This window comes from Patagioenas fasciata, chromosome 30 (genome assembly GCF_037038585.1).
Source record: "Patagioenas fasciata isolate bPatFas1 chromosome 30, bPatFas1.hap1, whole genome shotgun sequence".
In the NCBI taxonomy this organism is placed as follows: Eukaryota; Metazoa; Chordata; class Aves; order Columbiformes; family Columbidae; genus Patagioenas; species Patagioenas fasciata.
In genome coordinates this window covers 2,884,761-2,904,043 of record NC_092549.1, presented here as the reverse complement: position 1 = coordinate 2,904,043, position 19,283 = coordinate 2,884,761, and the positions used below count along the sequence as shown (strand labels likewise).

The following is a 19,283-nucleotide window of genomic DNA, read 5'->3' as shown; positions in this document are numbered from 1 at the left end:
TGTGGCTCCCCCCGCACCCTTGGTACAGTCGGCGGCGCCAACCTGCACATGCGCACTGCGACGCGGCCCCGCCCAACTTGCCGCGGCCCCATGCGCTGGGGCACCGCTTCTCAGCCGAACATGCTCTGAGCGCTCTCAGCTCCTTATTGGGCGCCGGGCCCGCGGCGCGGGCTGCGATTGGTTGTTCCGGGCGGGGAGGCGGGGTGAGGTGAGACGGCAGGGGAGGCGGCAGTCCCCATAGCGGCCGCCGCGCGGTCTCCAGAAGGTTCCGTGCTCGGTGCCGCAGCAGCCGCCGCGATGATGGGTCCGCGCCCCGTCCTGGTGCTCAGTGAGTGTCGCCGCCGGCCGGCCCGGCCTCTCGGGGATCCCGGGGATGAGGGCTGAAGGGAGGGGTCGGTTCTGGTCTGGGTCCCCCCTTGTCTCCTCGCTCTCCTGCCGCCATGTTGTTCTCTGGCCCGCCCGCGCAGACCCGGCCGGGTTGGGGTCCCTCTGCTCCCCGGGGGTTCCGCTGGGCCCCGGCATGGCCTGAGCTCTTCCCGAGAGCTCATCCACTCCAGTCCTTACGCTGGAGTAGGAACACCCAGCTGAGGTTCCACAGGAAGGGGTCCAGGGGGTTTGAATGTCTGCAGAGAAGGAGACTCCACAACCTCCCTGGGCAGCCTGGGCCAGGCTCTGCCACCCTCACCCCCAACAAGTTGCTTCTCATCTTCCAGCGGAACCTCCTGTGTTCCCGTTTGCAGCCATTGCCCCTTGTCCTGTCACTGGGTGTCACCCAGCAGAGCCTGGCTCCATCCTCCTGACACTGCCCCTTTCCATCTTGATCCCCAGCAATGAGTCCCCCCTCAGTCTCCTCTTGTCCAGCTCCAGAGCCCCAGCTCCCTCAGCCTTTCCTCACACGGGAGATGCTCCACTCCCTCCAGCATCTTGGTGGCTGCGCTGGACTCTCTCCAGCAGTTCCCTGTCCTTCTGGAGCTGAGGGGCCACAACTGGACACAATATTCCAGGTGTGGTCTCCCCAGGGCAGAGCAGAGGGGCAGGAGAACCTCTCTGACCCACTGAGCACCCCCTTCTAACCCACCCCAGGTCCCATTGGCTTCCTGGCCACAAGGGCCCAGTGCTGGCTCATGCTCACCCTGCTGGCCCCAGGACCCCCAGTTCCCTTTTCACTGCTCCAACAGCTCATTCCCCAACTTACACTGGAACCTGGGGTTGTTCCTGCCCAGACCTTAATTTGCCCTTGTTATATTTCATTAAATTTTCCCCCTCCTTGTGTTTCTCAGCACGTTCCTTGTGCTGTCTCCTTTGAACCCCTCGCACTTTGGGATTCTGTCACCACCTTCCAATATGAGACTCTTGGTGTTTTTTTTACCCTGCTTGAGTTTCTCATTCTCATCTCTCCATCCGCTCTGCTCAACATTAAACCAACAGATGTGTCGGTCAACAGGGACCCCTTTGCTGAAAAACTCCTGACCTCCTTGGTGCTGCTTTCACTGTTGCTGTCTGTTCTTTCTTAAAAACCTATAGGCACAAGCATCCACTCCTGAAGTAAATCAGTGCTCATGCAGCCCATGCTTGTCACAGATGAAAATGATGCTAAAGGGTTGTAAACTCTTTAATTTAGAGCTGTGGGATGTCTGTCGTCCATTGTCACTGTTTCAGTGGCAGATGTCTTAGCAAGATCAGATTAAAGTTATATTTGTGCCTTTCTTTTTTCTATGCACTTTAGGTCAGAATATGAAACGTGAGTCTGGAAGAAAAGTCCAGACTGGAAACATCACTGCTGCTAAGGTGCCGTATTCTGATGTCTTGCTCTTTTTTTCTTTTGTGTGTGTATATATATATATTTGAGAGGGAAAACATGACCTCAAGCGGGTTTTGTCTGGGTTTTATCAATCCAGGGTAGAAGCAGCGTAGAAAGTGAATATTGAGTGTTCAAGCAGTAGGTGCAGTGTAAGTGAACGTGGAGGGGTTTAACCCAACAAAACCTCTTTCTCTGCAAAATCTGAAAGTGCCAAAGTGTCGATGTTGGATTTGGATAATAATTCAGTGTTTGGATATTCAGTTTGGATAATAATTCAGCTCTTATCGTCGCTATGTTGTCATCCCCACATGAATCTCAACTTCTACTGCATCTAAGCAACTGTAGAGTTGTTGGGTCACTTAGATTTAGATTATGTGTGTTTTCTCAGACATTTGATGCCTGCTATACTACCTAATTTCTCTCCTTCCTCCTAGACTATTGCTGACATTATCCGAACATGCTTGGGACCCAGAGCTATGATGAAGGTGAGAACTTTTGCTGCAAAACCCGCCCAAAAACACCACCCATGCGAAAGCTCGATGCAAATGTTGTTTCTCTTTGGTTTGCAGATGCTTTTGGACCCCATGGGTGGGATTGTGATGACCAACGATGGCAACGCTATTCTTAGAGAAGTAAGTTTCTCCTGAAGGTTTGTCTTGCTTAACACGCGAGTCAGAATCTTCCTGGATACCGCTAATAAAGGGCAGCACCAATAAAAGTATTTACTGGGGACGGATTAAATAATTCCAGTAGATGCTCTTCTTCCTCAGAAAAGCAGCTTTTATTGAGTTTTCATGGAGGTTTTACAAAACTGGTAGGAATTCTGGGTTAACTGTAGCTGTAATTGCATTGAAACCTTGTGAGTGGCTGCTTGCTTTTTAATTAGATCGAGAAATCCTTGTTGTCTTGCTGGTGCAAGTGCTGTGGAAACAGCACCACGAAAGTTGCGATGCCTGAAAAACCACGAGAGACGCAATATTGTGGAATACAAGGCTTATTTTTGGTCTGAAAAGGGAAGAAAAGTCTTTGCTGTAGTCGAGCAGAATAACTTTGTGTGATGTTTGTTCCGTGAGTGATCCAAGAAGTTTCTGCTTTAGTATTCTGGACCTAAACTGTGCCCCTTGCTCCTGTACAGATTCAAGTCCAGCATCCCGCTGCAAAATCAATGATTGAGATCAGCCGCACTCAGGATGAAGAAGTCGGAGACGGGACCACGTCCGTAATTATCCTTGGTAAGGAAAATGGATAAGACACATTTTTTTATAGAGATCTAAGGCTGAACGTCACCGTTTTGCTCACCAGAGGCTTTAATGAGACACAGATTTCTTATTTATTCACCCTAAAATTGACACTTTTTGTACTGTGAAGAGAATGCTTGGTTCATTAGTCCCTTAATTGATCAGCTCTGTGTCTTGCAATGTTGTGTTGCTCCCAAAAATAAACACTGTTGTATATCAAGCAAATGCAGAGATGATGTTCGAGCTCTCTGCGGACAGCAGATACTTCTTACTTGCTAAGCTGCTCCTTGCCTTGACTGTTGATGACCAATACTGGCCTATCTGGTGAGTTTTGATAGTTTTTTGGGGTTGTTTTAGCTGGAGAGATGCTCGCTGTTGCCGAACACTTCCTTGAGCAGCAAATGCACCCAACTGTGATTATCGGCGCTTATCGTAAGGCTCTGGACGACATGATCAGCATTCTAAAGAAAATCGGGTAAGTGTGGGCTGGCGGGGGTTAGAAAAGAGGGATGTGGGGGTTTGCTGCTTAAAGGTGATTCTTCAGGGAATCATTTAATAAATAACAATATAATTGGAGAGGGACTCAATGAGATTGTGGCTTGGAGTAGCACTCGCTTTACTATTTGCTTTTTCCCTTTATCTCAGCACTCCAGTGGATGTGAACAACAAAGAGATGATGCTTAAAATAATCAAGAGCGCTATAAACACCAAGGCAATAAACCGCTGGTCTGACTTGGCCTGCAGCATCGCTCTCGATGCCGTTAAGACTGTGGAGTTTGAGGAAAACGGCAGAAAGGAAATCGATATTAAAAAATACGCCAAAGTAGAAAAGGTGGGTATGTCCTGAACCGTTTCTTACGGGTGTCCCTTTCTCACTCCGAACTGGTTGCTCTGGGGATGTGATGGGAAGAATTTTGTGCTACTGATCTGCAGTTTGCAAACATAAAGCTTAAAGGTGTTTTAGTACAATCAGCCTTGCTGGTTTATAGCTCATAAAATTAACTTGGATCGTGACCTGCATATGGTTACGCAGGAGGGTTTTCCTTCTTCATTCTGCGGGATGGATAGTTCAGGAGCACAGACGCAGATTTTGTCGACCACATCGCCTTATTTTCCCCCCTTTCTTGTGTCTCTCAGATTCCAGGCGGCTTTAGCGAAGACTCGTGTGTTTTGCGTGGAATCATGGTGAATAAAGACGTAACCCACCCCCGCATGCGTCGCCTTATTAAGAATCCACGCATCGTCCTTCTGGATTGTTCGCTGGAGTACAAGAAGGGAGAGAGCCAGGTAAAGCGAGTCCTGCAGATGTTCCCAGTGGTTGATTTAAGCCTGGTAAACTGAAGGGAAGCGGGTGGGTTGTTAAAAACAGAAGTGGCAAAAGGCTCCTGTGTCGGGACCTTTTACAAGTAGAGGTTGATTCTGCTGGGGGGTCAGAACCATGGGGAAAGAGATAGAGGAACATAGCGGCCACTGCAGTGGTTGGGGTAGCTAAAAGTTGAAGTATTGATGTGTTTTAATTAATGCTAATGTTAATTTACGCCTCTATCCGTGCAGACTGATATTGAAATAACGCGGGAGGAAGACTTTGCCCGCATCCTGCAGATGGAGGAGGAGTACATCCAGCAGATGTGTGAGGACCTGGTGAGAGTCAAGCCAGACCTGGTCATCACGGAGAAAGGCATTTCTGGTAATAATCCTCCCCTGTGTTTGAATTCATCTTTGTGAGGTTCACGCTGCGTTAGAGGTCATGTTCAGTAATTAAAAACAAACACTCTGAGTTTGAAGAGCACTCGGTTTTCTTCTGGTTTGGTTTGTTTTTTAGCTTACAAGCAAATGATTCTACATTCCAGACAGTGAAGTTGATTCTTGAACTTCAAATAATAGGTTGCTCTTCCAGCATTTACAAACAATATCAAAACAGCAGTGAGGATGAGTTTAGCAAAGCGTGGAAAGCTGCACTGACACTTCGGTTTGCAGTTGGGTTTAACAAGTGACATTTAGGGTTTGTTTTTCCATAACCCTGGTTACTTTAGAGACGCAAAGTTTGTCACGATACCACTGATTGATCAATAAAATTGCACTAACCTGATTTCAGACTTGGCCCAGCACTACCTGATGAAAGCCAACATCACGGCGATCCGCAGGGTGAGAAAGACGGACAACAACAGGATCGCCAGGTAAATCCTGGCGCCGTGCTGTGCCTGGTCTGCAGCGTTCATCTCTTATCCCCAGTTAATGTTTGTGAGCGTCTCACCCGCCCGTGTTTGTGTGCCAGGGCCTGCGGAGCTCGCATCGTGAGCCGCACGGACGAGCTGCGGGAGGAGGATGTGGGAACCGGAGCCAGGCTCTTCGAGGTTAAAAAAATAGGAGATGAGTATTTTGCCTTCATCACCGATTGCAAAGACCCCAAGGCTTGTACGATCATCCTGCGGGGAGCCAGCAAGGAGATCCTGGCGGTAAGTGATAGGTGTTGTGCTTCCCTTCGTCTCTTGGCTGCTGTTGTGGCAGTGAGTCCTGGCTTCCTTTGGAGCAGTTGGGATGTAAGTGAAGCAGGTGGGTCCCAGAACAACCCCAGGTTCCAGTGTAAGTTGGGAATGAGCTGTTGGAGAGCAGTGAAAACGGACCTGGGGAACAGCAGGATGAGCATGAGCCAGCACTGGGCCAATGGTACCTGGGGTGGGTTAGAAGGGGGTGCTCAGTGGGTCAGAGAGGTTCTCCTGCCCCTCTGCCCTGCCCTGGGGAGACCACACCTGGAATATTGTGTCCAGTTGTGGCCCCTCAGCTCCAGAAGGACAGGGAACTGCTGGAGAGAGTCCAGCGCAGCCACCAAGATGCTGGAGGGAGTGGAGCATCTCCCGTGTGAGGAAAGGCTGAGGGAGCTGGGGCTCTGGAGCTGGAGAAGAGGAGACTGAGGGGGGACTCATTGCTGGGGATCAAGATGGAAAGGGGCAGTGTCAGGAGGATGGAGCCAGGCTCTGCTGGGTGACACCCAGTGACAGGACAAGGGGCAATGGGTCCAAACTGGAACACAGGAGGTTCCGCTGGAAGATGAGAAGCAACTTGTTGGGGGTGAGGGTGGCAGAGCCTGGCCCAGGCTGCCCAGGGAGGTTGTGGAGTCTCCTTCTCTGCAGACATTCAAACCCCCTGGACCCCTTCCTGTGGAACCTCAGCTGGGTGTTCCTGCTCCAGGGGGATTGCACTGGATGAGCTTCCCAGGGCCCTTCAACCCCTCACGTTCTGGGATTTGTGGTTTCGTGCCGTTGCAGGAGGTGGAACGGAACCTGCAGGATGCCATGCAGGTTTGCCGCAACGTCCTCCTCGACCCGCAGCTGGTGCCGGGCGGCGGAGCCACCGAAATGGCCGTTTCCCAAGCGCTGACCGAGAAGTCCAAGGGCATGACGGGGGTGGAGCAGTGGCCGTACCGCGCCGTGGCCCAGGCGCTCGAGGTCATTCCCCGAACGTTGATCCAGAACTGCGGCGCGAGCACCATCCGGGTGCTGACATCGCTCAGGGTGAGTCGTGTGGCGCAGAATGGCCTGAGTTTGAGGGGATTATGAACTCCAACTCCTTTCCCTGCAAACACTTTTACTGAAGTTTTGTGCCAAAATGTGAAAGCACATAAATGGGATTAAACAGCTCTTTTGGAGGACTGGAGTTTAAAAGCAAAGTGGCAAAACCTTGAGGATGAACAAAACCAAAATCCTCCTTTGGGATTAGGTTGGGTGGTGTGAGAGGGAATATCCCCAGCTCTAACTATTGAGATAATTGTTTCAGCTGGTGCTCTTGAATAAACTCTAAATTTGAGAGAATTCTAATGACCTTTTCCTACTTCCATGAGCCCCAGGGGTTCAGATTGAATTCCCAGAAGGTGAATTGGCTGTTCTACTCCAGGTGATGACCTGTTTGTTCTCTTTGCAGGCAAAACACACTCAAGAGGGCAGCCAGAGCTGGGGGGTGAACGGAGAGACCGGAGCCTTGGTCGATATGAAGGAGCTGGGGATCTGGGAGCCTTTGGCTGTCAAATTGCAGACGTACAAAACTGCGGTGGAGGTGAGCGGAGGGGAAGTGGTGCTGGGACAATTGATGAAATAGAACAAGGGCAAGGGTAGAGTCTGAAATCTGGGCAGGAACAACCCCAGGTTCAGTGTAAGTTGGGAATGAGCTGTTGGAGCAGTGAAAAGGGAGCTGGGGGTCCTGGGGACAGCAGGATGACCATGAAAAAAGCATTTAGTTCACATACTATCAGGATATACTTGGGGAACATATATATATACATACATGTAATATATATAGCCATAGCACCCTGAGAATGCCCCATCTCGTCTGATCTGGGAAGCTAAGCAGGGTCGGGCCCGGTCAGTGCTTGGATGGGAGACCAGCTGGGAACAGCGGGTGCTGTGGGCTGAGCCAGCACTGGGCCCCTGTGGCCAGGAAGCCAATGGGACCTGGGGTGGGTTAGAAGGGGGTGCTCAGTGGGTCAGGGAGGTTCTCCTGCCCCTCTGCTCTGCCCTGGGGAGACCAAAAGGATCAAGGGGCAATGGCTGCAAACTGGAACACAGGAGGTTCCGCTGGAAGATGAGAAGCAACTTGTTGGGGGTGAGGGTGGCAGAGCCTGGCCCAGGTTGCCCAGGGAGGTTGTGGAGTCTCCTTCTCTGCAGACATTCAAACCCCCTGGACCCCTTCCTGTGGAACCTCAGCTGGGTGTTCCTGCTCCGGGGGGATTGCACTGGATGGGCTTCCCAGGGCCCTCCAACCCCTCACATTCTGTCCTTCTGCTGTTTGGGTGGCACCACGCGCACAGGAGCTGTGATGCCAAGGGACATAGCCCCCGTGGGAGCCCATAATTGACCTTTCAGAGGCGTTGATTTGTTTTGATCCACTGGTTCAAATTTGGCACATTCTGCCCCGTTTTTTCCCTATCCCGTGTGCACTGGTGCAGTTATGAGGCCGGGCCCCTCCAGGTGGTGGTTGGAGCTGGGACCAGTTCATGTTCCTGGGAGCTTCTCCCCTTCAATGTCCAACCCCCCTGTGTCAGCCGCTCTCATTAAAACACCACATTTTGATCATTTGCTCGCTGTTGTTGGATCAAAGGCCACTGCCTCCCATTCTTGTCAGCTGAAAATAATGGGGGTCACCCCTGAGCGCTCCCCCCTGCCCCAGACAGGCCCAGCGTCCTTTGTGCTGTGGTGCTGACACCATGGTTCCATCACCGCCCTGGGGGTTTTGGGGCCAAAGGTGGGGGGATTGGGTTTTATTCTTTGTGACGAGCTCCTGCCTGAACCCGTGTGGGTTTTTCTCCGCAGACGGCCGTTCTTCTCCTCCGCATTGATGACATTGTTTCGGGACACAAGAAGAAGGGTGAGGACCAGAGCAAGCAGCCCCCAGCGCCGGAGCCAGCGCAGGAATAGGGGTGAAGAACTGGGAGGAACCTCGGGTGGAGCAACCCCAGCCGGGGAAAGGGCTGATGTATCAGTGCCCCTGCTCGGGGAGGAGAGAGCGAGGCTTAATTTAAATTCCTAGTCCATAACTTCTCAATCTTCTTGAAATAAAACGTGTTAAAGCGTGTTCTTTTGTGTGTTTTAAGTGTTGCCGGAAGGGCGGCGGCTCCTTTAAGAGTTTCCCGCCGGGGCGGGCTGCGGGCGGTCACGTGACGGGGCGGCAGCCGCCATGTTGGCGCTGCTGGCGCTGGTGGCGGCGGCCGCGGGCGGGCGGCAGGTGAGGGGCGCTGGGGCCGGGCCGGGACCGCGAACGGGGGGAGCGGGGAAGCGCCGCCCGGAGCGACCGCCACCCGCTCCACCCTCCGGGCTGCGGCTCGTCCCGCCCCGTGTGTGGGAACGGGCTTCCCTCTCCTTTCCGCCCCGTGTGTGGGACCGGCCTCCCCGCTCCTTCCCGCCCGTATCGCTCCAGGGGCTCATCCTGCTCGGGGTGTGGGGGACGCAGCGGATTTCACGGGTCCCCCAGCGACCCCCGACCGGGAGATGAGCCCGGAGCCCCGTCGTGCGGCCCCGGCACGGTGGGTGAGCTGGGGGGACCCGTCCTGGCACAGCCCGGGCCGCTCAGCGCCGTGTGTGGAGCCCGCGGTGTCCTGAGCAGGGACGGGGATGGGGCTGCTGGAAACGGCTGTGAACTGCTGACCCAGCTTGTTCGGCAGCGCTCGGGCCGTGGTGGAGCCTCCCCGGGCAGCCGAGGCAGCTCATGTGTGCTCGTCCGACTGGCCCAGGGCTGCCCGTCCCCGGACAGAGTCACAGAACGTGAGGGGTTGAAGGGCCCTGGGAAGCCCATCCAGTGCAATCCCCCCGGAGCAGGAACACCCAGCTGAGGTTCCACAGGAAGGGGTCCAGGGGGTTTGAATGTCTGCAGAGAAGGAGACTCCACAACCTCCCTGGGCAGCCTGGGCCAGGCTCTGCCACCCTCACCCCCAACAAGTTGCTTCTCATCTTCCAGCGGAACCTCCTGTGTTCCAGTTTGCACCCATTGCCCCTTGTCCTGTCACTGGGTGTCACCCAGCAGAGCCTGGCTCCATCCTCCTGACACTGCCCCTTTCCATCTTGATCCCCAGCAATGAGTCCCCCCCTCAGTCTCCTCCAGCTCCAGAGCCCCAGCTCCCTCAGCCTTTCCTCACACGGGAGATGCTCCACTCCCTCCAGCATCTTGGTGGCTGCGCTGGACTCTCTCCAGCAGTTCCCTGTCCTTCTGGAGCTGAGGGGCCACAACTGGACACAATATTCCAGGTGTGGTCTCCCCAGGGCAGAGCAGAGGGGCAGGAGAACCTCTCTGACCCACTGACCACAACTGGACACAATATTCCCAATGCGGTCTCAAACGGACACTGCAGATTTGGGGTCTGTGCTGGGTAGGACAGAACCACCCGCTGAGCCCCCTCGTTTCTCCACAGGTGTCCATGCAGTACAACCCTGGCTGGAACAGCTCTTCTGTCAACCTGCTGCACGTGCGGGCAGTGGGGCCCGCGGACACCCTGCACTTCATCTGGAGCAGCATCGGGGCCCCCGCGGTGCTGCTGGTGGTGTCGGGGAGCAGAAACAGCACCCTGGGCATCGACTGGACTCGGCTGCTCTCGCCCACTCCTGCTGGCGCTGTGTGGATCGACCCTCCCGGCAGTGTCATCTACTCCACCGCTGTTGTCTTCACCAAGGTACCGCTGGGGACGGTGACCCTGCGCTGGGAGGGACACCCCATGGATGGAGGGGATGTGGGGAGCTCCCCAGGGCAGAGCGGGTTGGGCGGCTGCTTTCCCAGCTTGTGGGTCTTACCCTGGTTGTCTCTCCCTTGAGATGTTTAACCAAGGCAGCTCCTTTTCGGTCTCTTTCCTCTCCCCGGTGGCACCGCAGCCTGTGGACTGTGGCACAATGTGGTGGCATCCACAGCAGCTCCCTGTCCCTTTCCTCTCCCCAGGTGTTTGAGTACAGCGAGGCCAAAACAGGAGAAGAGCTCTTCTACCCCACGTACGACCTGTCTGACTTTTCCTGGGACAGCGTCAATCGCACCCTGAACCACACGGCCCTGACGGCCGAATTCAGGGGCATCCCAACCGCTGACCCCAGTGGCAGCTTCTCCAATGGCAGCTTGGCCTTTCGGGTGAGTCCTGGGGTGCTGTGCTGGGATGCGACCAGGAAAACAAAGCGTCATGTCCAGAGCGCCTTCTAGAGAGGGGTGGTTGCTTCTTGGTGTCCCAGCCGGTGACCGCGCCATCCCTCTGCTCTGTGTCCCCTGCAGGTGACAGCCTACGAGGCCAGCAGCCGTGACGGGCCCCTGCCCAGCCTCCTGCACACGGCAAACAGCTCCAAAGCGGAGTTTGTCCTGGCTGGGGTGGCTCCGCGAGGCAACAGCTCCCGCTTTGTGCTGGAGGTGGCCACGGTGGAGGAGACGGGGGTGGCGCAGAAGCTGCGGTCAACACGCTCCATTGATGACGAGTACACACCCACCATCTTCGAGGTGAGTGGATTGAGGCTGCACCTGGGGTATTGAGTCCAGTTCCAGAAGGACAGGGAACTGCTGGAGAGAGTCCAGCGCAGCCACCAAGATGCTGGAGGGAGTGGAGCATCTCCCGTGTGAGGAAAGGCTGAGGGAGCTGGGGCTCTGGAGCTGGACAAGAGGAGACTGAGGGGGGACTCATTGCTGGGGATCAAGATGGAAAGGGGCAGTGTCAGGAGGATGGAGCCAGGCTCTGCTGGGTGACACCAGTGACAGGACAAGGGGCAATGGGTGCAAACTGGAACACAGGAGGTTCCGCTGGAAGATGAGAAGCAACTTGTTGGGGGTGAGGGTGGCAGAGCCTGGCCCAGGCTGCCCAGGGAGGTTGTGGAGTCTCCTTCTCTGCAGACATTCAAACCCCCTGGACCCCTTCCTGTGGAACCTCAGCTGGGTGTTCCGGCTCCGGGGGGATTGCACTGGATGGGCTTTCCAGGGCCCTTCAACCCCTCACATTCTGGGATAATGTGGGGCGAGCGCAGACTTGGGGACATCTCTGCTGCAGGAAGGAGTGTGCGGGGGATCTGGGGCTCTCCACTGCAGCTCCCCCTGTCACAGGGACCCCTCCTCCCTCCACCATCTCTCTCTCCCTCCCCAGACTCTCTCCCTGGTCGCCGAGTCCCGAAACAGCAGCTCCGCACGCAGCTTCCTGCAGTGGAAGGCGACAGCGTACGGGTCCCCGAGCCCGCGGCGCGAGGACAACATCCAGTGCCGCTCTCAGGGGCTGCAGGCGGCCAACTGGACCCTGCCTGTCTCCAGCATCGTCCGCGCCTACTTTGGGGAGGGTGTGGGCAGCACCTACACCGTCAGCGCCATCAATATTTCTTTTGGAGGAGAGGATGGGAAGGTTTACCAGGAAAAGCGCTACCTCAGCTGGTGAGCGGGGTCTGTTGTGTGTGAAATGATGCTCTCCCAGTCACTAATACCTTGCACTTTGGGGAACTGCCAGGTTAGAGGGATTCTCTGCATAATAGCCGTCTTTTTTTGCTTCTTTGCTCTTTTTTTGCTGTTATCCCATAGTGAGGAGTTGTGCGGTTTATTGATAACCTCCCTCACTCCTCCCCCGCTCTGAAAGACCCTTGTGGGGTCCTGCCGAGAAATCCTGATCTGACCCCACCAGGATAGAAAGCCCCAGATATTCCCCCATAGGAGGGGGCTGATCCCCATCTCTGTGGCTGATCTGTCTCGTTCCCTCCTGCAGGTCCGTGCTGCTGGGCTTTGGGCAGCCCCCCCAGGACACCTTCTCCCCCCTTGTCATCTCCATCATGGCCGTGGCGCTGGGCACCCCCCTGCTGATGCTCCTGGTGGGCAGCTGTGCACTCCTCTTCACCCAGGGGAAACGCTACTCTGACTATGAGCCCATCAACTGAGGGGGACGGTCCCGGAATGACCCCCCGGGATCTTTCTCGCCATGAAACGACCGTGGCTGCCGTGGGGATCCCACACCTGCGATCCCCATCCTCCCCTCTGAGCACCAGGCGATGTTTGCAGCAGCCGGCCGTGTTGTACATCCCTCCATCCTGCTCCCCCTTGCTGCCCAGATCCTGCAGCCGATTCCTTTTCTTCCTCTGTTTCTTCCTGATCCATCCAGCCAAGGGGGAGCTGCCTTGAGCCCCAGCGAGCCCTCCGTCTTCCATGGGATAAACCCGCTGTGTCGGTGTCTGCAGCCCAGCGGGAGCTGGGACTGGCTGTGCCTTGTCCTGTGCCACTTCAGGGCACTCCAGGTTTGGGGGACAGGGCTGGGGACCAGTACCGCAGTGCTGAGTGCGCTGCGCTGCTTCTCACTGTGCTGGAGGCACCCTAAAACAGCCCCCTGGCTCACACTCAGTCCCCCCTTCTGCTGCACTGGCCTCGCTGGCACGAGAGGGAAACCCAGTGCTGCTTTGCAACCGCTTCTTGAGCTCAGGGACGTCACGTTGGCCCCCAAAGGGCCAATCCTGCCTTGCCGTGGGTGAGCTCCGCCCGCTGGCCGCGCAGGGCTGCTCGGAGGTGCTGTGCGGGTGCTGGAAGCCGCAGGGTAAGCGCGGTCCGGGGCTGCTCGGTGTTGGTTTGCACCGCATCACTTGGGAGCGCTGGGTTGTCTTCTCCATCACTGACTTGTCTTTGACCGAATAAAGCGGATTTCTAGGCAGTTTCCTGTGGAAACGCCGCACAGCGGGTGAACACGAGAACGGCACTCGGGTGTTGCAGGAATGAACAGGCGCTGGAGCTCAGCAGGAGCAAAGGTACAAAAACACAGTGAGTGGAGGGACGGTCGCTGCGCTGGGACCCGCTCCTGCCCCACAGCGGGGTGTGGGGCTCCGGGGTGGCTTTTCCCTGCGAGCCCAGGCCGGGGCCAGCGTCCCTGCTCAGAAAAGCATTTGAAAGAGTCAAACTCTGCCCTTTCTGACTCAGGCTGTGGGGATGAACTGCTCCTGCGATCCAGGGATGCTGGAGAAGCCAAACACCTCTAGATCCGCCTTGGTGGGTTTTTAACTGGGTTGTGCCTGAGAATGGGAGAACTGAGACAATGAGACTTGCACGGGGCTGGACCCCCAGGGTCTTTGTGTCTGCAGAGGACGTGGCCGTGGGTCCCAGCGCCTGTTTTGTGGGGAACCCGCCATCCCCAGCCCTCAGCAGCACATCTGGTGCCATCTCACCCCTCCCAGCTTCTCCCCACATCCCTCCCATGGTTTGTGAACCCCTAGCAGGAGGAAGAGGAGGGACACACTGGGCAGGACCGGCCACTATTGGGAGATGGACAATTTGGGGCAACATCATTTCTTCCCCCTCTACAAAACATCATTTTAGTGCTGGATGACGGGATCTTGAGGGCAAAGCTGTGATTCCCAGGGGTATTTAACCCACCTTCCCCAAACCACAGAGCCACTTGGCAAAGGGTTTTATTGCGCAAAACCACTCCAGCGGGAGATGGGGCAAATCCCACCCCATCGTGGAGCTGGGGTCACTGGTGTTGTGCTGGGTCCTGTTTGCCCTCCCGCAGGAACCTCCCCATGCAGAGCTTCTTACAGCCGAGCTCCACCAACCCCGAGCGCCCAGCAAGACCGTTTTGGTTGTGAGCAGCTGCACCCCTGCACCTTCAAGGTTCGCAGGGCAAGGTAGACGAGCTCAACCCCTCTGCACTGCAGGGTCCAGGCACCTCTGAGCTCTCCCTCACCCCCAAAAGCGCAGTTTGGCCGTGCTGTCCTTGGAACGATCCTCGGGCTTTGACGTTGCCAAAGCGAGGAGGTTTTCGGGCTCCGTGACGAACATGCTGTAGAGGTTCCAGAGCAGCATGGCCACGATGGGCAGGAAGGTCATGCTGAAGCCGAAGGCGCGGAAGGAGCGTCCGATGGCGTAGGACAGCCAGTAAATCAACCTGGGGAGGGCAGAGAGGCTCAGGCAGGGCTTCGCTCAAGGGTTCGGACTCTAGTGGGGGTTTGGGTTTGCCCGGGAGGTGGGATGAGGAATGCAGAGACCCTTCCCCTGAGCCGGCTCTGCTGGGAGTCATTGACCAGAGCCACCAAGATAATGGAGTGGAGCATCTCCCGTGTGAGGAAAGGCTGAGGGAGCTGGGGCTATGGAGCTGGAGAAGAGGAGACTGAGGGGGGACTCATTGCTGGGGATCAAGATGGAAAGGGGCAGTGTCAGGAGGATGGAGCCAGGCTCTGCTGGGTGACACCAGTGACAGGACAAGGGGCAATGGGTGCAAACTGGAACACAGGAGGTTCCGCTGGAAGATGAGAAGCAACTTGTTGGGGGTGAGGGTGGCAGAGCCTGGCCCAGGCTGCCCAGGGAGGTTGTGGAGTCTCCTTCTCTGCAGACATTCAAACCCCCTGGACCCCTTCCTGTGGAACCTCAGCTGGGTGTTCCTGCTCCGGGGGGATTGCACTGGATGGGCTTTCCAGGGCCCTTCAACCCCTCACATTCTGTGGTTGTGTGAGGAACCAAAGCCCAGTGTTTGCCAGCCCTGACAGACCCTGCTTGTGCCCCAGGCGCTGCCACAGCCCAGGGAGGGGAAAGGAGCCACTTACCGGGAGATGGCGAAAAGCCCCGTGAGCAAAGGGATGAGCTTGAGGACCTCCTGCGGGAGGTAGGTGGCCAGGACAGCCATGTTGAAGAAGTAGAGGATGAAGAGGTGAACTGATTGGGAGACGTAGGTGCGGTGGATCTCCACCTCCTGCTGCAGCTCCCCAAAGGGCTCCAGTGCCGAGAGGCAGAGGCGGGAGATGCCACTCACAATAATCCCTGCAGGGCAGAGAGAGGAGTTGAGCTCGGTGAAACCTCCTTGGAGCAACGGGGCTGGGGGAGATGCAATGGGGTGGGAAAAGCATCCTGGGGTGGGTTAGAAGGGGGTGGTCAGTGGGTCAGAGAGGTTCTCCTGCCCCTCTGCTCTGCCCTTGAAAAAAGGGTTTAGTTCAGACACTATCAGGATATATTGGGGAACATATAGATATACATAATGTAATCTATACAGCCATAGCACCCTGAGAACGCCCCATCTCGTCTGATCTGGGAAGCTAAGCAGGGTCGGGCCCGGTCAGTGCTTGGATGGGAGACCAGCTGGGAACAGCGGGTGCTGTGGGCTGAGCCAGCACTGGGCCCTTGTGGCCAGGAAGCCAATGGGACCTGGGGTGGGTTAGAAGGGGTGCTCAGTGGGTCAGAGAGGTTCTCCTGCCCCTCTGCTCTGCCCTGGGGAGACCACACCTGGAATATTGTGTCCAGTTGTGGCCCCTCAGCTCCAGAAGGACAGGGAACTGCTGGAGAGAGCCCAGCGCAGCCACCAAGATGCTGCAGGGAGTGGAGCATCTCCCGTGTGAGGAAAGGCTGAGGGAGCTGGGGCTCTGGAGCTGGAGAAGAGGAGACTGAGGGGGGACTCATTGCTGGGGATCAAGATGGAAAGGGGCAGTGTCAGGAGGATGGAGCCAGGCTCTGCTGGGTGACACCAGTGACAGGACAAGGGGCAATGGGTGCAAACTGGAACACAGGAGGTTCCGCTGGAAGATGAGAAGCAACTTGTTGGGGGTGAGGGTGGCAGAGCCTGGCCCAGGCTGCCCAGGGAGGTTGTGGAGTCTCCTTCTCTGCAGACATTCAAACCCCCTGGACCCCTTCCTGTGGAACCTCAGCTGGGTGTTCCTGCTCCGGGGGGATTGCACTGGATGGGCTTCCCAGGTCCCCCCAACCCCTCACATCCTGTCATTCTCGCTCTGCTACGTCTCTTGGGGTAACAGATCTGCACAGAGCTCAGCCCAGCCCTGCTCCCCCCACACCCCAGCAGAGTCACTGAAGATCTTTATCCCCCCCCCCGGCTCACCCAGCACAATGGGGAAGGTGGCGAAGGCGCCGCAGCGCAGCGTGTAGAGCAGGCGGGCGCTGGCCGAGGGCAGCAGCGGCGCGTCGAAGGGCAGGAACACGTAGGCCCCGTAGAGGAAGCAGGGGCAGAGTAGCAGGGCCCCCACCACCGCCGCCACGGCCTTCAGGTTCCCAGTGCTGCAGTCCCTGGCGCACGGGCACCGCGAGCCCTCGCCCGGCGCTTTGGCCGCGTGCCCCTCGAAGCCCCGCGGGTCCCCGTAGCGCAGGGAGCCGATGGGCAGGAACGCCGGCTTCTGGCGGGGGCCGCCAGGCCCGTTGCCGTGCGGGACGCAGCCCCCGTTGCCCTCCCGTGGCCACGGCAACAGTTCCTTCTTCTGCTTGCCCGGGGTCTGCTCGATGCACTGCGGGTCGATGGGCACGAAGACGTGCGCGGCCATCGCGGGGACGTCCTCATCATCGGCCTCGCCGGGGGGACCGGCGGGAACGGCCTCCTCGGGGGCTTCACGTCCCCCCTCGGGACTCGAGCGTCTCTTGTTGTCCGCGGGCTCCGGTTGTCCCCGGTTGTGCGGGCAGCGGTCCCATGGCAGGGTGGCATCGGAGTCCCCGGGGTGCTCCTGTGGGGCTGGGGGCGCCTTGGCCAGGGGGGTGGCCAGGGGTGGGTTCCTCAGCTCCAGCAAAGCCACCTCCTCCATGGGCACGATGGGGTCAGCGGCAGCCATGGGGGCAGCAGCTCAGCGCCAGCGATGAACTCCCCTGCGTTTCGGGGCGTCGAGAGGGGTTCCCGTCCCTTCCAGCTTCCCCCTGTGCCGGGAGAAAGGAGACAGACAAAGCAGGAATCAGAGGTTTGGGGTCGCGCACACAGTTATAACATGGGGTGCAAACAGGCAGACGCCATCCCTGGGGTCCATCACCTGCTGTCCCTTCCCCTATGGGGACAAAACAGAGCAATAAGCTTAACAGCAGAGTAAATTATACTGTTAAGCAGCATTCTTGATTCTATCAGCGCTGGGGCGTTTGCATTGCTTATATTCACATAATTATTACATATGCATTACAACTTTTGAAAGCTTTGACTAAGAAATAATTGATGGTGTCAGTTGTAATTTCATTTCTTACTTACATCTATTAATTATTAGTTCAATATAAACTAAGCGCTCTGCTTCTGAGCAGCGTATCGCTCCATATTCTGTTTCCTTGTTGCGCAGAAGGATCTAAAACTTGATAAGTATCCCCTTGTTTTGCGGGTGGTCAGAAAGCATTGATTGTGTTAATTGGTTAATGATGGGTGCGTCTTTTATAAGTTAATCACAGTGTATATTAATTTGGCGGCTTCTGTTCAGGACGCAGAGCCCGGTGTCCCCGGCTCTCAGGGCTATGGGACTGAGCACGGGGACACCGAGCCCGGTGTGATGAGTCCTGGCTGTGCCCGTGGGGCTGAACCCATGTCCTGAGAACCTCGTGTCCGTCTGTCCAGCCCTCCAGGGATGGTGACTCCAGCACTGCCCTGGGCAGCCTGTTCAATGCCCCACAGCCCTTTGGGGGAGAAATTGTTCCTAAATCCAACCTCAACCTCCCCTGGTGCAACTTGAGGCCGTTTCCTCTGCTCCTGGCGCTTGTTCCTGGGGAGCAGAGCCCGACCCCCCTGGCTCCAAGCTCCTTTCAGGCAGTTCAGAGATCAGAAGGTCTCCCCTCAGCTCCTGTTCTCCAGCTGAACCCCCAGCTCCCTCAGCCGCTCCATCACCCTTGTGCTCCAGCCCCTCACCAGCTCCATTCCCTTCTCTCCACTCTCTGCTATAGGCAGGAGGGAGCCAGATTTGCTGCCTCTTGTGGCTGAGCCCCATCTGGGTGCTGCTTGCTATGGGGAAGCAGGAAATCGAGGCAAAAATCCCACGTTACCCCCTCCTAGCAGGGGATCATTGCCTTACAGCCCATCTCAGGTGCTGCCGGCCGCGGGAGCCTCCCGCAATGGAAATCTCCCTCTTTATCTCCCTTCTGGGCACATTCAGCCCTGCACCCCCAAACGAGCCCTGGCCTGGCCGCGGGTGTGTGGGGAAACTGAGGCACGGAGCGGTGCCGGCTGTGTCCGAGGTCCGCACACGGCCACGGCGGGTCCCCACGTCTCGCACACCCCACGTCCCCTCTCCCAGCCCCGTGGGACGCGGGGGGGGGCTGGTCCGGACTTACTTGCAGAGAGCCGGGGAGCTATGGAGGCTGCGCTGGGAGCCTGCGAAACCTGGGCTTGAAACCCGTTCAACCAGTCCAGGTGCGGCCGGGCTGGGAGGAGCAGGCGCAGCAGCACCCGGCCCACCCGGGGCGTGGGGCACATGGGGACAAACAGCCTGTCCACCCCACCCACGGGGGGTGTGCGGGGCTGGGGCTCGTCTGCCATGGCAGAGTCGAACCCTGCGGCCACCGCCGTGCTCAGGGGGTGACGCCAGCCCCAAGGGAACGGGGTGTAAGGAGGGACGGTGTTTTCACAAAGGCTGAGGGAGCTGGGGCTCTGGAGCTGGAGAAGAGGAGACTGAGGGGGGACTCATTGCTGGGGATCAAGATGGAAAGGGGCAGTGTCAGGAGGATGGAGCCAGGCTCTGCTGGGTGACACCCAGTGACAGGACAAGGGGCAATGGGTGCAAACTGGAACACAGGAGGTTCCGCTGGAAGATGAGAAGCAACTTGTTGGGGGTGAGGGTGGCAGAGCCTGGCCCAGGCTGCCCAGGGAGGTTGTGGAGTCTCCTTCTCTGCAGACATTCAAACCCCCTGGACCCCTTCCTGTGGAACCTCAGCTGGGTGTTCCTGCCTCGGGGGGATTGCACTGGATGGGCTTTCCCGGCCCCTTCAACCCCTGACACTCTGCGATTCTGTGATAAAGGGCATTAACTGACGCCGCCGCGGCCGCCATATTTGCCAGCACTAAGTGCTGGCACGGCCGTCGCGCGTGTGTGTGCGTGTGTGTGTGGGGGAAG

General features: G+C 57.0%; 3 protein-coding genes and 2 pseudogenes across 4 annotated transcripts; 4 read left to right on the top strand and 1 right to left on the bottom strand.

Moving 5' to 3' along the window:
- Positions 1–181: 181 nt before the first annotated feature.
- CCT3 (chaperonin containing TCP1 subunit 3) lies at positions 182–8,604 on the top strand. Its single transcript, XM_065857561.2, has 14 exons — positions 182–328; positions 1,727–1,788; positions 2,236–2,286; positions 2,371–2,433; positions 2,937–3,033; positions 3,397–3,514; positions 3,685–3,871; positions 4,177–4,326; positions 4,594–4,726; positions 5,135–5,216; positions 5,315–5,495; positions 6,306–6,551; positions 6,958–7,089; positions 8,343–8,604. Exons 1-14 carry the CDS (start codon positions 298–300, stop codon positions 8,445–8,447), a joined length of 1,638 nt encoding a protein of 545 aa, XP_065713633.1. The 5' UTR covers positions 182–297; the 3' UTR covers positions 8,448–8,604.
- Positions 7,325–7,443, top strand: LOC136113039 (5S ribosomal RNA; annotated as a pseudogene).
- Positions 8,605–8,674: 70 nt separating the features above from the next.
- Positions 8,675–13,159, top strand: GLMP (glycosylated lysosomal membrane protein). The gene is made up of 6 exons (XM_065857634.2): positions 8,675–8,754; positions 9,935–10,192; positions 10,453–10,635; positions 10,774–10,992; positions 11,627–11,904; positions 12,230–13,159. The coding sequence occupies exons 1-6, from the start codon at positions 8,707–8,709 to the stop codon at positions 12,396–12,398; spliced, it is 1,155 nt and encodes a 384-aa protein (XP_065713706.1). The 5' UTR covers positions 8,675–8,706; the 3' UTR covers positions 12,399–13,159.
- An 800-nt stretch (positions 13,160–13,959) lies between these two features.
- TMEM79 (transmembrane protein 79) lies at positions 13,960–18,587 on the bottom strand. Of its 2 annotated transcripts, XM_065857637.2 has the most exons (4): positions 18,505–18,587; positions 16,322–17,121; positions 15,042–15,255; positions 13,960–14,386 (listed from the first exon to the last, which is right to left on the bottom strand). In XM_065857637.2, the coding sequence occupies exons 2-4, from the start codon at positions 17,037–17,039 to the stop codon at positions 14,182–14,184; spliced, it is 1,137 nt and encodes a 378-aa protein (XP_065713709.1). In that variant the 5' UTR covers positions 17,040–17,121; positions 18,505–18,587; the 3' UTR covers positions 13,960–14,181. The 2 variants fall into 2 exon arrangements, with proteins under 2 accessions (XP_065713709.1, XP_071656458.1); XM_071800357.1 differs by lacking the exon at positions 18,505–18,587 and having other exon boundaries at positions 16,322–17,136.
- Positions 15,477–15,595, top strand: LOC136113034 (5S ribosomal RNA; annotated as a pseudogene).
- Positions 18,588–19,283: the final 696 nt, after the last annotated feature.